This window comes from Nycticebus coucang, chromosome 8, assembly GCF_027406575.1.
Source record: "Nycticebus coucang isolate mNycCou1 chromosome 8, mNycCou1.pri, whole genome shotgun sequence".
In the NCBI taxonomy this organism is placed as follows: Eukaryota; Metazoa; Chordata; class Mammalia; order Primates; family Lorisidae; genus Nycticebus; species Nycticebus coucang.
Genome location: NC_069787.1, coordinates 119384686 through 119400288, shown reverse-complemented (window position 1 = coordinate 119400288; position 15603 = coordinate 119384686). Strand labels below are relative to the sequence as shown.

General features: G+C 34.7%; 1 protein-coding gene across 29 annotated transcripts in view; it reads right to left on the bottom strand.

The window, feature by feature from the left end:
* Nucleotides 1-235: 235 nt before the first annotated feature.
* The window catches only part of MBNL1 (muscleblind like splicing regulator 1), a 204524-nt gene continuing 189156 nt past the window's right edge, over nucleotides 236-15603 (bottom strand). For 16 of the 29 annotated variants that reach the window (XM_053600659.1, XM_053600639.1, XM_053600636.1 and 13 more), the window contains 4 exons: nucleotides 10274-10309; nucleotides 9486-9580; nucleotides 6461-6535; nucleotides 236-3644 (listed from right to left, as the gene is read on the bottom strand). In XM_053600659.1, the coding sequence (XP_053456634.1) occupies nucleotides 6479-6535; nucleotides 9486-9580; nucleotides 10274-10309 (188 nt within the window). In that variant the 3' untranslated portion in view covers nucleotides 236-3644; nucleotides 6461-6478. The remainder of the gene's footprint in view (nucleotides 3645-6460; nucleotides 6536-9485; nucleotides 9581-10273; nucleotides 10310-15603) is intronic. The other 13 variants (XM_053600646.1, XM_053600640.1, XM_053600641.1 and 10 more) reach the window with 3 other exon arrangements.

Here is a 15603-nt window from a genome sequence, read left to right as displayed (position 1 = left end):
AGGACAAGATTATTCAGAAAACTTTGGGCACAGGATGGTAATACATCCTGATTCAGATTCTCACCTTTAGTATCAAAACATCATTAGTGAGAAAGATAATAAACGCCTTTCTTGGAATCAGTTAAAACCAAATAACAAATCTACATATCAGTATGTTTATAGAGACATACATTTGAGTACATGAAACACGCAAAAAAAAAAAAAAAATTACTATTCAATCTCAGATACACAGATATACGTAAGAAAGAGAAGTTTTATTAGGGCAATTTCACTTTATTTTTCCATACAGCAAAGTCAACTACTGCAGTAATAATAAAATAAGCATAAAACAAATTGCAGCCCAAGACAAAATATATAATTGTAAGCAACTACAAGCAGAAAGTAAGTTGTGATTACATAATAGTAAAACCAAGCACGTTTGTCCTTTCAGCAGATGAAAGTGGTAGGGTTGCTGATAAGTGCAACATTATTAACCAGCTGGAGTGAAGGCTGGATACATTAGTTCATTAAACAAGTGCCCATGATCACATTTTGCTTTTTTGAGTGCTTCTGAGTTGAAAATTAAAACCATGAAATTTGAACTGTTTTATTTTTTCACCTGCTGAAAGAACGGGCTCCTATAGCAATTAAAAAACAATCACATAACAACTATAGCTACGGTGTGCTGTTTGGTTTGCCTGTTTATGGTTTCAATTTTGTGAAAGTCAATACTTGTTTTGAAGTTGTTTTGTTTTTGTGAACAATAAACCACTGAAATTGGCAGAAACGGATTTGAATAATATATGTCCTTAGTATAGTTCTTTCTTTCTTTTTTTCCTGTTGAAGTTTTTAAACATGCAGTAGTTTTGAAAAATGTAAGGAATATTTGATACATGATTTCACCTTAATGGTTGAAGTACCTGCTATTTTTGGTAATGATCTTCAGGCAGATTTGGCCCAATGGAGTTTTTGTCAGTCATGAGATTTTGAAAGGATGGCATATCTTTCCAGCTGAAAAAATCCTGGCAAACTACAAGCTGTCCACAAAAAAAGCAAAGCAACATGTTTGAAAGGGTATGGAGTGCTAACTCTCTGCCACTTTTGCAAGCAATTTTGCTCAGTCTGTCATTTTATTAGCCTTAACAAAACTCCTTGTAATTATAGACGTTTTTATTCAAAATAAGATCTTACTATTATACAGGTTTCTCTCTTTTGACTATATACAGAAGTGCAAAAAGTCAACCTTCTCTCTAGACATCCCGACATGCTAAATTGCAGCATAATCAACCCTCAAGAGTTTGCACACACACTCTAATTCTCATCACGTAAACTTTGAGTATTTGGATTATCAACAAAAAGTCCCTTGTTCTATTTATTGATTATGCAGCTTATTTATAACAAGGCCTGATATTCAGGGATTTCAAAAATATTAAACAATACTTTAACATTTGAAATGGATACAGTAGAAAATAAATTTTATTCTAATATCTAGGATCTAGATCTTCTTATAATAACTAATTACAAACAAAATAAATCATCAAAATATTACTCAATTGTCTGCCAGGATTGTTGCAATAGCAACAACTTAACTTCTTACTTAGCAATGATTATATATTTATAAGATATCCATATAAAAGATCTTTGTTCTTTTAATGAAAACTAGACAAGAACTAACAATGACTGACATTCTTACACTGTAATATTAAATCAGTAAAATATAAATCATTTAGTTAACAATACGAATATCCATATGACTCTACATGTAATTCAAAACTGATTATGTTATGAAGGAAAAACTACTCTTTTTTTTGTATTTTGAAAAATTCATCGGTAAAATCTAATAAAACAATAATCTATAAACTGAAATGGTATTCAATTGTTAATAGAAAATGAAAATCTAATAAATGTAGGAAATGAAAAACTACATTTTAACAAGAAAAATAAGTAATAGTCTATAATGTAACTAACTACAATAACATGTGAAGTCATCATTACTTTCTTAACACGATTGAAATTACATTGGTATGGGTTCCAACCCGTAATGTAATAATCTAAGGCTTTAATAGATGTACAGTACAATCAGTAAAATCAACACATCAGTCTTATATTAGAAAGCATCTCTCTCAAGCATAAAAACTTGCAGTAAACTTGGAAGTATGGAAAGTTCTACAACTGAACTTTCACTTCTCCCATTCCATACTAGAACTACCAGTGACCTGGCCCCTACTTCAGCAATTTTTAGAACTGCTGAATAGAGCAAAAATATCCTTTACTAGCTGCAACATCCAAACCTCAAAAAAAGGAATTCCTTTGGATGAATCCATTCTTAAAAACTGAATGCACATCTATTTTTTTTTTAATTTTGTAAAAGGCTAAGGCTATAAGCAGTTAATCTGAACAAAACAAACAAAAAAAAATCACATATAAAATTCACCCAAGTACTTAACCCACCCAATTACTAGGTTAATGAAACATTTTCCATTTTCATATTTTGGTTTATCATGCATCTGATGACAGTGCTGCTTTCTTCTTTGTTTAGAGTCACTATTTTGAATGTGACTATGATGAAGCATTGAAGCAAGCGTGAAACCATTTTTGCAAAGCATTTATAGTCTTCTGACTTTCGACAGAGGTTATAAATAGAAGCAAAATAATTTCCTCCAATCCTTTTTTTGTTATCGTGTCTCAGAAATGGCATATCCCTTTTGAATAACATGTTATACAGTATAGTATGCATAAATATGACACTACAATGCATTAAAATAATTTTTATATATATATCTATTCTCTATATCTCCAGTATGTGTGAGTTTATCGGTATTGAGTTTGTGTTGTGCTGTCTACTGTTACTGTAAAGTTAAATTGGCCATTTCTGAGACAGCTTTGGTTTCAAAACAAAACAAAACAAAAAAAATGGTGCCCTTTGACTGATTAGTTCTAGCAAATAAACAACAAAACGTGGCTCTGAAAAAAAAAAATAACACTGAAGAAATAATACTCTAATTTGATGTACAGTCTATGGCACTTCATGAGAATCCTTAGCAACATGGTACTTAAAGCCATGATGTGCTTTAAAATATACACAGTTGTGGTTTCACTTGGCACATTCATCTCTGTCAGATCCCTCCCTCACCACGTCTTACAATCTATTACATTAAAAATATTACTCTTAAACAAAAATGACTGTGCATGCACGCTCTCACCTATAATGGCAATTTTAAATACAAGGTGCACCTTTGTTATTTGTAAACCTTGAAAGAAATAAACTTATTTTAAAAAAATTATATCTTGGTCTACAGACGTACCAATACATAATAGAATCATGGTTACACCACAGTCTGTCTTTTCAAGATGGCATGAATAGATAGGAAACTAATTAGGTATGCATATCGTAATGCATAACTCTGTGCTAGAAAAGAAAGACAAGGCTGTTCTTTTAGACAGGAGTATCACCTCAGCACAAATATCAATTCAATGTACAAAGTGTATAGGCAACAGTGTGCAGTGGATTTCCATGTTGTCTTTTCTTCTGGTTAACATGCATTATGTGGACGTCTTGTGGCTGAGGGATTTTTGTGTGTGTTGCTTGACGGTATATACAATATGGCTAATGACCTCATCCTTTACTCTAACCAAGCACACTGTCCTTTCCTCTTTAGTGTGATCTACAAAGGAAAAAGAGATAATCTTTGTTAAAACACATCATATCTAAAAGCAGTCTCCAATACGTATTAACTATGAACATTTTTCTTGATTAGACAGGATTTTTACATGTATATCGTATCTTCACATAGAAATGAAATCACTTCACAGGTGCTAATGGATCTAAATTTGTCTATCGTCTCTATGAGAATGAAATGACACGCACAGTTTAATAAAATTATAGACTCTGCTTAAAATTTCCCAGGGCTAAGCTAACTGTGTAAAATATACATGTGCAGAGTCAAGGGGCATGATGCAGTTAAGCTCTTCTTTAACACCATTGTTGTGGGGCAGAATTCAAACTTACTTTACTTCTTTTTTATAGTTTAACACGTTTCAAGAATAAAGATTTGGCCTACAAATCCATGCAGTAAGTTTTATTAAGGAAAATTCAATTTCTTTGGGTTCTTGATGAGCATAGTATATATGTTTTTAAAAAATGATACCTTAAGTGACGATTTTGGATAACTCAAAGTTTGGGGTTTTTTTTTTTTCTCCTAAAGCCAACAAAAATAAAAACCTTTATGAATTCTGAAACGATTCCTTATGAATTAAATTTTGATATTACAGTTACCTGTGAACTAACAGTTCCAGTTCCTACATGAAATTTGTTTTCAACAGGGAAACTTTACGCATTAAAAGTGTGCATTAGAATATAACTCGGAAAAGCAATCGTTTTGCTGACTCCAAAATTAGTTTAAATGTAACTTCTAATGAAAATCAGTATTCACTTATCAAGTGAAAAGAACACTGAGGCCTTGAGCTTCAATACAGTCTGTTTGATTTTTTATTTTATTTTATTTATTTATTTATTTGCAGTTTTTGGCCGGGGCTGGGTTTGAATCTGCCACCTCCAGTTTATGGGGCCGGCACCTGATACTCCTTTGAGCCACAGGTGCTGCCCAGAGCTTCAATACAGTCAAATCCACTGGTTTGCTCATTACTGATGGACTTATGGTCATTTGGTATTATTATTTTTTAAGCTGGATTGTTACTAAGAAATAGAAGAGAGCAAAATATATACATAACAAACATACCCAATTCACAAAAAAAGCTTGAAACAGACCTTTATAACGTATCAAAAGAACTCTTTTTCCAAAGCTGCAAACTACAAAGTAATATGCTTATTCTAAAAAGGTGGCTGTTGTTCAGAATCATGAACCTCTTTAAGAACTTTAAGAGAGGTTATTAAACAGACAAAAATAAATTTCAATAATTTAACTCATGTTTGCAGCCTGACTTTGGCAGGACTTCTCAAATTGAGTCTGGCATCTGTCTTTAAATGGCGCTCAAATTCTGCCCATCCCCTTCCCTTGCATGGGCTCCACTGCGGTACAGCTCTTGCTATGGATTTACTATCACAGGGGTCTCTGAACTCTGCCGCCATCGGCTCCTGACATGGCACACTGTTCCCTCTTTTGCAAGCCATTTTTCTCCTCCCCGTTCTATAGAACAACACCTTCATCGTCCAAATTTACTTTTTTTCTGATTCTTGGGAAGAGTTGCTCCTTCATCTCTGCTCCAAGAAAAACTGTTCTGAACCTCTCCTAATATGATATCCTGAATATATTTTATATTTACAATTTTATTGTCGTCTACTCATTTTTATCTCATTGACATGGTAACTAATACAAAATAGCACCAAAAATCTCATTCGTAAACATGATTTACAAATTCACTTCACAAATAAATTCATGAAAGGAAGTAATAAAGAATGGTCACTCATGTTATCTATCAGATGCAGTTTTAAAATGTCATGGCTCTTTCTAAATATATCAAGAAAAGTATCCAACATGCATCTGAGCACACGTTATAACCTGAGTGCATGAATATTGGATAAAACACACTCCCCAGGGATGGCTCTTTTTTTTTTTTTTGGTTTTTGGCCAGGGCTAGGTTTGAACCCGCTACCTCCAGCATATGGGACCCGTGCCCTACTCCTGGAGCCACAGGCGCCACCTCCCCAGGGATGAAAAACAGGTACCTTTGCATTTTAAGACAATGTTTCTGAAGGCAAACCCAAGACTTTTAAACCATTTTTTGAGCAGTGGCAACATTTTCAGAATTATATAAGCCTTGAAGATAACTGTTATTTTGAAGTCCCTAATGCTCACTTGGATATGTAGATTTGTGTATGCACATACATGTGAGTGGGTATATAGTAATATCTTATTTAAAGTCTGATTCGTTACTTTCTAACGGTTATATGAGAGATCAGGTGCATACACGTTCTCATTTGGCGATATTGCCAAAGAATTAAAAAAGAAAATAAATGACGGTTTATGAAGGGGTCAACTAAATTATTGCCTGTGAGGGAAATCCAATCTCTTCTGTATTTCTGTAAGTAAAGTTTTATTGGATCACAGCCACATGCACTTGTTTGCATATTATCCCTGGCTGCTTTCAGGCTACTGTAACAGAGTTGGGTGGTTGGAGCAGGAACCATAGGACTCACTCTACAAACAATATTTACTATTTGACCTTTGAAGAAAATGTTTGCCAGCTCTGCAACTTTCAAGGGCTGTTTTTTCTTCATACTTCTGTTTACTTCTAATATGAAATAAAACATTTATTTTCCCTTAATATTTTTATATGTAAGTGATATTAACATTATCACAGATTGACCTGACCCAGTCGCTCGTAACTAAGAATAAAAGAATGTGAGCTGCATAAAAACATTTCTCAGAGCTTTTGTAAAATTTTAAGTGCATCACACAACTGTTATATTAAAAAAAAACCCACCATAAATATACAACTATATATTATGTAATGAACTTACTGTTGCGTGATGAAAATTCTACATCTGGGTAACATACTTGTGGCTAGTCAGATGTTCGGCAGATATTATGGGTATCTAGCGAATAAAAAATTATTTAATGAATGATCCATGCAAGCAAGCCAATAATCAAGAGACGAAAACATTTCAATATTAAAATTTTAAAGAAAAGTGAAATTCAGCTGTGAGGTGACAGTCCTTATCTGGTCAACATAACAGCAAGTTAATATAAAACTTAAATGGCAAATTAGAAACTAATTTTTAAAAAAATCTTCATGTTAAATACTATTCTATGCATGTTACCAGTTTTTAGGAAGTAAGAGAAGTAAAACTACCAAAAATTCATGCAGAGCAGTAATTGAAAGAAGCCCTTTTTGTTGGCCTACACACACACACGCACCCACCCCTGGTTTCAGTTACTTAGTAGTTACCCAGAAATCAGAGTAGGTAATGTCTTGCCTTATTTTTGTGCAACCATATTTCTAACATTTTCATTCAAGTTAGGGTGTCTAATTTTTTTTTCCAAATCAAAGATACCAAGTAAGAATTATAAAGCAGTAATTCAAAAAAACTATTAAACTATCAGTTTACTTCTGAATATATTTCTGAATCTGGATGGAACCTTTTACTGTATGAGCAAGAGAATTAGATAACCTGAGAGAAAATAGAATAACGAACCGATAAAGGTGACTTATTTCAATAGTCCCCCAAAGTCAAGACCTTCAAATTTATAGTTTATTTCTTCTCCAACCCCAAATTAATGGCTGCTAACCTAAGGGAGGCAGCATCCAACCTTGAGACCGTCAGAGGACTGGGCACAGAGGTTCTGTAACTAGGGATCCAGTTCCTGGCTGATCCAGTTCCTGACCTCGAGTAAAACAACTATTTCCTCCAAGGTTAAGTTTCTTCTATAAAATGACTCTCATCCCATTTCAGTAAGGTTTATGGAAGAATAATGAAATCACATTTAGGAAGGCATTTTGTTGTTTTAATTTAGACACCCTGGACTAATTCAGCATACGTGCATATTATAACACAACCCACAGTCTGACGTGTTATATTAATATGTCCCTATTTTATTTGCAGTTCTCAGCTGACATATTTATACAATTTTACAGCATTGGCAAATGGCACGAAAATGTGCTCCAAGCATAATGAAGCTTCTCATACCATTTTTCCTGCTGCTGCAGGACAGGATGTGGCACCCAACAGTGTAGAAGCATCAGGGATGGGGCTGTCGAAACATACCAAGGACCTTCAACACCAATCGATGCAGATGAAGGGCCAGCTCTATAAACTTCTGCATGCATGCAGGCTGCATTTTGTGGCATCAGCTATTTCCAGCATTGCTAATGTACTGTAGGCATATACATATGTATGTATATGTAGATATAATATATGTGTGTATATATATATCCATTCCCTTTTCTTTCTTTTGGTTGTAAAGTAGTATGAAGACCCAAGATTATGCATGAAATGGTCACAGCACAATGCAAAAAAGTAAAGTGTCCCCTACAACCCAGGTGGCCAAGGGCATGTTGAAATTTGCTTTGTTACAGTTCTCTTACACCAGCAATTCTAAAGTCATACATGGTATGCAGTGGAGTTAGCGCCATTGATCTCTATTGTAAATGCACTGCATTGAATCCATGATTCTTCTACCAAAGATCACTTAGTAACATGCCACATATGCGCAATCTAGCATTCTTGTAAATGAGTCTGATGTGTTAGCGTAAATCGAGGGCTATTTTGACAAGCTTCTTAAGAACGAATGACTCTTTGCCAACTAATGTTTAAAGCCTGACCGAAACTTTAAAATAAATCCATGTTGGCCCTCTGCATTTGGAAGTTTTTAATGGCTAGCCTACTAGCTGAAAGTTCTTCCTCAACAGTACATGATATAGTATAGAAACAAGGGCAGCTATTCTTTCACAGCAGTTAAGTACAAATTCAGACAGCTCCTCACGGGCCTTCTTTTCCCATCTGTTGATTCCCATCGACACTAGTTCTTTTGAGATGCATTTGGCTACATTTACCCTTAGTCTGTGGGTTATCTGATATGTGGTTTGGCTCTAAATTCTTTTTTGCACTGTCAACTTTATTGAACTGTGCTTTCATAACAAATATATCTATATATTCAGGCCTAAGCAACTTCTCTGGAAAATACCTCTAAATGGGATTAGAAAATGCTGGTTGAATCAGTGTCAGTTTTTAAACTGTTAAGTATTTTAAATACTTGTAGTCATTTAATTTTAAATAGTTTCCTTGGATATCATAAAACTTAAAACTCCTAAAACAGATTCCTTTTCTTAAAAGTATCATGTGTAATTGTTACCCTATCAACTTGTATGAAACACAGAATGACTGTTAATCACCATACTTGATTTCTTTTTTGGTTTCTTCACAAATACCCAACATTTATGCAGGGTATTTATGAAAGTAAAAAGTGCTTATTTATTTATTTTTCTTACTCAATGCACTGAGAATAAAATAAAACAAATAGTTTATTTTGAATTTGCAATTTCCTTATCAAAGGAATCAAATTACAATGAATTTATAACAAACTATTTACAAGAGTGGTCATTTGTGGCATATTATAATACGTTTAAATAGTTTGGCTTTTAATGAGATTTTAGGGGAGAAAAAAGAAATTATATATACACCAAATGTTTGGAAGCAACGTCAAAACCACTTCCATTTTTTTGATTCGTCCAAATACTTGGACAACTGATTGAGTGCAAATGAGAATTGCTTGTGTAAATGTCATTTTAGTAGCTTCAGAAATGGAGCTGCGACAACTTTGGAGCACTTATAAATGGCATAAAAGCATTCTGCTGCTCATTGTAGAGAGAATGTGTAGGCCAACAAGAGGTATCTTTGAAACCCCATGCTTATTAGAACACCCTCGACAGTCCTCACGTACACACGATTCCCACTGACCTCAATGGGAAATCCACGTGCGTAAGGGCTGTTGGACCGAGCCCTATTAGAGTTGGTTTTTAAGAAACAAAGCTGTAAATTAGCAAACCTGGTTGGCTGTGGCTGTTGCAGCGAAGGGAACACTTGTGGCAGATGTTGTTGCTGCGGACACAGTGGCTGGCGTAGCACCGTGCACCATGGGAACTTTCGGAGGGAAAATCATATAAGCAAACACATGGAAGAGTGTAGCAATATGGAAACCATGGCAACATGGAGGAGGTGATTGGGCACGGTATTTATCACAGCAGTAAGCCATGTGACAGGACATCACCAGCGAGTGACATGCAATCACAGCGCAAAGCAGGACAACATTCCAAGGAGAGAAGGGGAGGGAGGAGGAAAGAGAAAAAAAGGGGGGAAAAAGCTTGTTACCATCAAATCAAGAAAATTGACACAAACAGGCTTAATTTGCTAAGTTTTCAAAAACAAGAATTCTATGTAGTGTTCATGGTCACGCATTCAAAGTCTAAGTTAAAATACAAGTATTTACTTCATATAAACAGTTATTTGTTTGAATGAAATATCGTTATTAACTATTATAAAAATATACAGTATATTACTTTTATAAGATAGAGGTTTTGTTTTTTTTTTAAACACACCAGAACTCATAGTCCAATCAAAATCCACCAAAGGTGACGCACGGAAACTGTCGTGTGTAAAGAAAACATTTATGTGAGTCCTTGTCAATTAAATAGAAAATGGCATTTAATTGACAGGTGTTAGTAAAAGGGAAATGGACTTGCCCAATAGGTATACGTTAAACTTAGCAGTGGATTTTGAGGGGCTGTGAGGTGCACCACAGGTTTAAGATAATCAAGAAACGAAGCTGGCACCTACCAACACTTGTAGCGGGCGTCATGCACAATATTGAGCCTGCCCATCATGCATTGCAACAGGAAGGTGGATTTGAAAAGGGAAAAGAATTAAAACATCCCATCACACGTGTCATTAGGAAATTCATTTGAACAAAGAAGAAACATTGTTATTACGGCAACAGTGGCATGTAACTGTCAGCACGATCAAATCATACAACAGCACAGTGATCGATCAGAACTAGTCTCGAGGGAAGAGTACAAGCCAGCTGAACTGTGTGCTGGCACACTTTGTTTCTCTGAATTGCTGCCCATACACATACAAGTATTCCGGAAATAATGCAAACCCACTTAATTCTTTCAAAAATAATATCGTGGTTTGTTTTGTTTAAATCTGGTTACTAACCGTCTGGTTGCTTTGCTGTTATTTCTGACTTTAACTTCTGGGGGTATGAACATTTACTTTAGATCGAACACATGTTAAATAATTAGAGATATTATTTATTATGAAAGCGCTAAATAATTCCACGCACAAAAACTGACTTAATACAATGAAACCCAAACATTAATTTTCATTCCTTTAGTTTTATTTCCCTATTGTGGCAGCAACCATTCGGACATGGGAGGAGTTGTGATCATCTGTACAGGAATTTTACTGGAAGGATACCAAGCAATAAATTATGCATAAAAATGAAATTTCTACATTTTTCTTTTTTTTGAAACAGAGTCTCACTATGTTGCCCTCAGTAGAGTGCCGTGGAGCCACAGCTCACAGCAACCTCCAACTCTTGGGCGTAAGTGATTCTCTTGCTTCCGCCTCCCAAGTAGCTAGGACTACAGGTGACCTGGCTATTTTTTGTTGCAGTTGTCATTGTTGTTTAGCTGGTCTCGGCTGGGTTCAAACCTGCTAGCCTCAGTATATATGGCTGGCACTGTAACCACTGTGCTATGGATGCTGAGCCTACATTTTCTTAGTTTTAAATTAAAGATTTAAAAGATTTAAAGATTAGGAAAAGTATTAAGAGGGAAAGTAATTTCTCGTAACTCTCAAATTGGTTTATTTGGTGGGTATCTAGGAAAACAGAGTGTTTTTCACTACTGGTTTAGATTCTCAAGACTACTTGAAGTAGCAAATGTTCTACAAAATTTCACACACAAGAAATTGCTAATTAGACTTCAATAAAAACCCTGAATGGGAGATAATGAAGAAACACACACCACATATGGGGTGTTAGAACTGATGTTCGCAATTGTTCTACCATGAAAAGTAAAAATAAACACTGCAAATATAGTCCTGATTCTCTTTGACTTGTAAATATTGAAAATTTAATTTATTTTACCAAGGACAGGACACTTTCCCATATGCAAAACTACTGTTCTTTCTGTGGGATTATTTTAGAAATCTAGGTTTTAAAATATCAAATGATTTTATATTTCTATATAAATCTTGGCATATCCTGCTTAAGTGCTAGTAGCATCTGGGATGAACATTTGTTAGAAAAATATCTGCCAAACACGTCTTGTCGAAGATGGCCTCACAAAACAAAGCTGCCATTGAGAAACCTGCCTGAGATCCAGATGACTGAACTGGCATCCTTGTGAGAGCTGCAATTAGTCTATTATCACAATTAGACTGTGGGCACGATGATCAGTGATTAAACTCGTAATAGATCTAGGGAAGCATTCTCTCAGGCAGAGTAATATTGCGTTGATAGGCATTATTTAAGGCCTTGGAAAATGTCTGTCATTTGCTACTACTACTGTGTTAACGATTTGTGAAAGACACAAACAGAAACAAATCAGTAATAACAAATAAGTTAATGGGAGACATTAGAACAAGCAAAAGTTAATACCGGATCTCAATCTCATAAAACCATGACTCTTTTAATGGTAGGGTGAGAGGGGTGGAAAAGAAAAGATGAATGAAAAAAGAATGATGTGATACATAAAAAATATTAAAGACAATTTAAATACTGCACAGGTTACAAATTTTAAATTTATTATTATGCTGCAATTTGCTTATTGTATTTCATCCCGTGCATAATTAAGGCCGCACATGCCGAAAATGAGTTACCTTCTATCGCCTCTCTAAAACCCTGAAGGCTTTATGGTGCAAATTTTAGTTGGAGTTATAATCCTCATTACCATTATAACCAATGCACACAGTTTTGAGGGATTTGCAGCAAATAAATATAAGGCATCAATGAAAATACTAGCCAGGGTGCAATAACTCACAAATAGGAAAACATAATGCTGTAGGACCCACTTACCAAAAACAAAAATCACTTTTGAAATGACCATAATATTCATCTTTACTTCAAATTGTTGATTTACTATTAATGACACACAACCAATTTAAATTTTTTCTCTCAATTTTCAGCAAAAAGCAAAATTCAAGCAAATGTTATTTGTCCATTTCCAATTTCCCCTACAAAGACAGCTGCAGAGCAGAGTGCTGTGCTTCTGAGCGATGTGTCATTTTAATTACGTGGCTTTTTTAATTAAAAATTTAATTGATAATGGAAATGCAGAAAAACCTACTAGGATGGTAATTTACAAATGAGATGTATGTACGGCTAAGATTACTTCAAGGAGAAGGGAAAAAGAAGAGGACAGAAAAAGAATTACAATGGAGATTTGTTTGGAAGTTGGGATTTTGATATGTTGATTCAGGCCTATTTAGAATTATTACAATGTGAATTATATAGCTGATTTAAAGTCGTCTTCTTTTTTTGAGACAGAGTCTCACTATGTTGCCCTTGGTAGATTGCTGTGACATCACAGCTCACAGCAACCTCAAACTCTTGGGCTTAAGCAATTCTCTTGCCTCAGCCTCCCAAGTAGCTGGGACTACAGGCACCTGCCACAACGCCCAGCTATTTTTTGTTGCAGTTGTCATTGTTGTTTAGCTGGCCCGGGCTGGGTTCAAACCTGCCAGCCTCGGTGTTTGTGGCTGGCGCTGTAACCACTGTGCTATGGGCGCTGGGCAGATTTAAAGTCACAGCACTCTACCAAGGGCGACATGGTAAGACTCCGTCTCAAAAAAAAAAAAAGAAGAAGACTTTAAATCAACAGCTCTGTCTGCAGTTAATATTGAAGTAACAGACTACAGAGCTATAAAACTCTAAGTTGCAAAAAAAAAAAAAAAATTACATTTCTTTCCCAAGTCCTAATAAAGCCTTCAGTGTATACCTTCCATCATATTATTATAGTGTGGTTATGTGAGATGCTTTGATCATATAATTCTTTCATATTATTTGCAAAATAACCTAGATACTAGGAAATGAAATTCCTTTTCTCTCAGGTGTTATTCATGGGATTACACATGTGTCTGTGATAGGATGGATTTCCTTTAGTTCTAAAAGGGGTTTTACAAACTAAATTAATTGTAAAAATTTAAAAATTGAGAGATTTCACATAGGAACCTACAAATGTCCAGAATATGTGGGGAAAATTCATAAGACCCGTAGCACCGTACATCAGGGCTACAGGGTTAAGTTCAGCAAGTTTTTGTACAACCAAACCCAGGAGTCATAGACGTACTCAACCCTCCTTCACATAGACTATAAAATGGAACTACAAAGGCCCGCAGTACACAGCAGGTAGAGCCTGCTAGGCAGACATTCCCAGAGAGAATGAAGGCCAAGTCTGAACACTGACTATCCCCGTTAGACTGGGCTTGGGATCCCCAGCGCCTCCCAGAACCCACAGCTCCCAATTTATTTCTTGCTTCGCTTACTTTTTTTTGCCTGGTGCCTGGGGTGTTTGAGTTTACATTCACTGCTTTAGACCTCTTTCCTGTCTCACTATCTGATGAAGTGGTTTGGCAAAAATAAAGATGAGAGATCCATTTTTAACCTTTTCATGTTGTAAGGTCGCCCATACTATGTTATACAACAATTAAAATATTTGTGAAGAATCATGGTGGTAGTACTATCTCTGGTTATGTGACTAGTAAAGGTCAATCTGCACCCTTAGACTCTTAAAACTGAACTGCAAGTAAATGTTACTTTGTATTGGTACCACACGTTTCATAATATACTGATTATGTTTGAGAGACACTGATGAAGAACAGAGTATCTCTGATGCAGAGTATTTTATGCCTCATAAAAATGTAAACATATCTTAAATTTTTCAGCACATTTCATGTATCAATGCATATTTTATTTAAAATAGCAAGGTTTAATCTTCTAGAACAGAGGGACGAGAGTGATTCTGATTTATGAATGTGTTTGTTTTGCTAATATGACCCTTTCTTAGCATCTTTTGTTCTGTCTATCCACAGACTAAATGCTATTCTAAGTAGGTATCAGTGTCACAAATAAGGCTCAAACATATTATGCAACTGATGGTTATATATATCAGGAAAAGATTATAGTCAATTGAATATATTTCGTAAAACTAATGCAAACCCCCCCCCCATTTGACAAGATAGATTATTTTAGTTTTCCTTGAATAATATAGGGAAGGAGATAGATTTGTTTTTATTTTTAGAATTTAGGTAGGGAAATTGTCATTTCTAATGACAATGTTTTAAGCAGTGAAATAAACTGACAAAAATAATTTTTAATTTTGTCAAAAGATTATAGTAGCTACCTGGAAATTTTGTTAAGTGATCTGACTCCAGAAAAATCAATGGACTGTTTGTTGGAGATAGTAAATATCTAGGGACATGGGAATTTATACCTGGAAAAAAGTTGAAGGTCTAGAAATCTCCAAAAAACTATACATGCTCAGAAGAAAGTTTTAATATCATAAAACACATTAAAATGTGAATTTCCCCTCAGAATGCAGTGAATACACTATAGTCAAAATGATTAATTTTTACTCTGATAGTGACAAACTTCAACTTGACAGATAGTACTTCAAGTACAGATGTCATTTTTATCTATCCATGGTCTCAGGAGTGTAGGCTCTTTCAACTAGTAGAATATTCTAGTTACCTGAATGTTGTTAACATATTAATTCTGCATATAGATGGCCAGTTTTCAGGTTTTCAAAGATGCGTTGTGTAAAAAGTTTGTGTTTAGCAGTAAAAACTAATGTAAATATATTTTATCCTTTTGTTCATGAATCAAAAATAAATTAGCACATTCTCTTTCAGGATTATGAATCTAATGCACCATAAATAGGGAGGGAGAAAGATTTGTTTACGTCTTTGGCATGCATTCCTAGTTATTAATTTGTTAATTTAATTAATAAAATAATTTTGTTAAATCTGAGCTGACATCTTTTTAAAAAATAAAGGTTAAGAGGTAGGTAAAGAAGAAAGTGAGATTATAGTTTCTGGCTAAATTCTAGATAACAAGGATTTTAATATGTATTTTCTGAAATGAACTCAAAAGGAATAAAAAT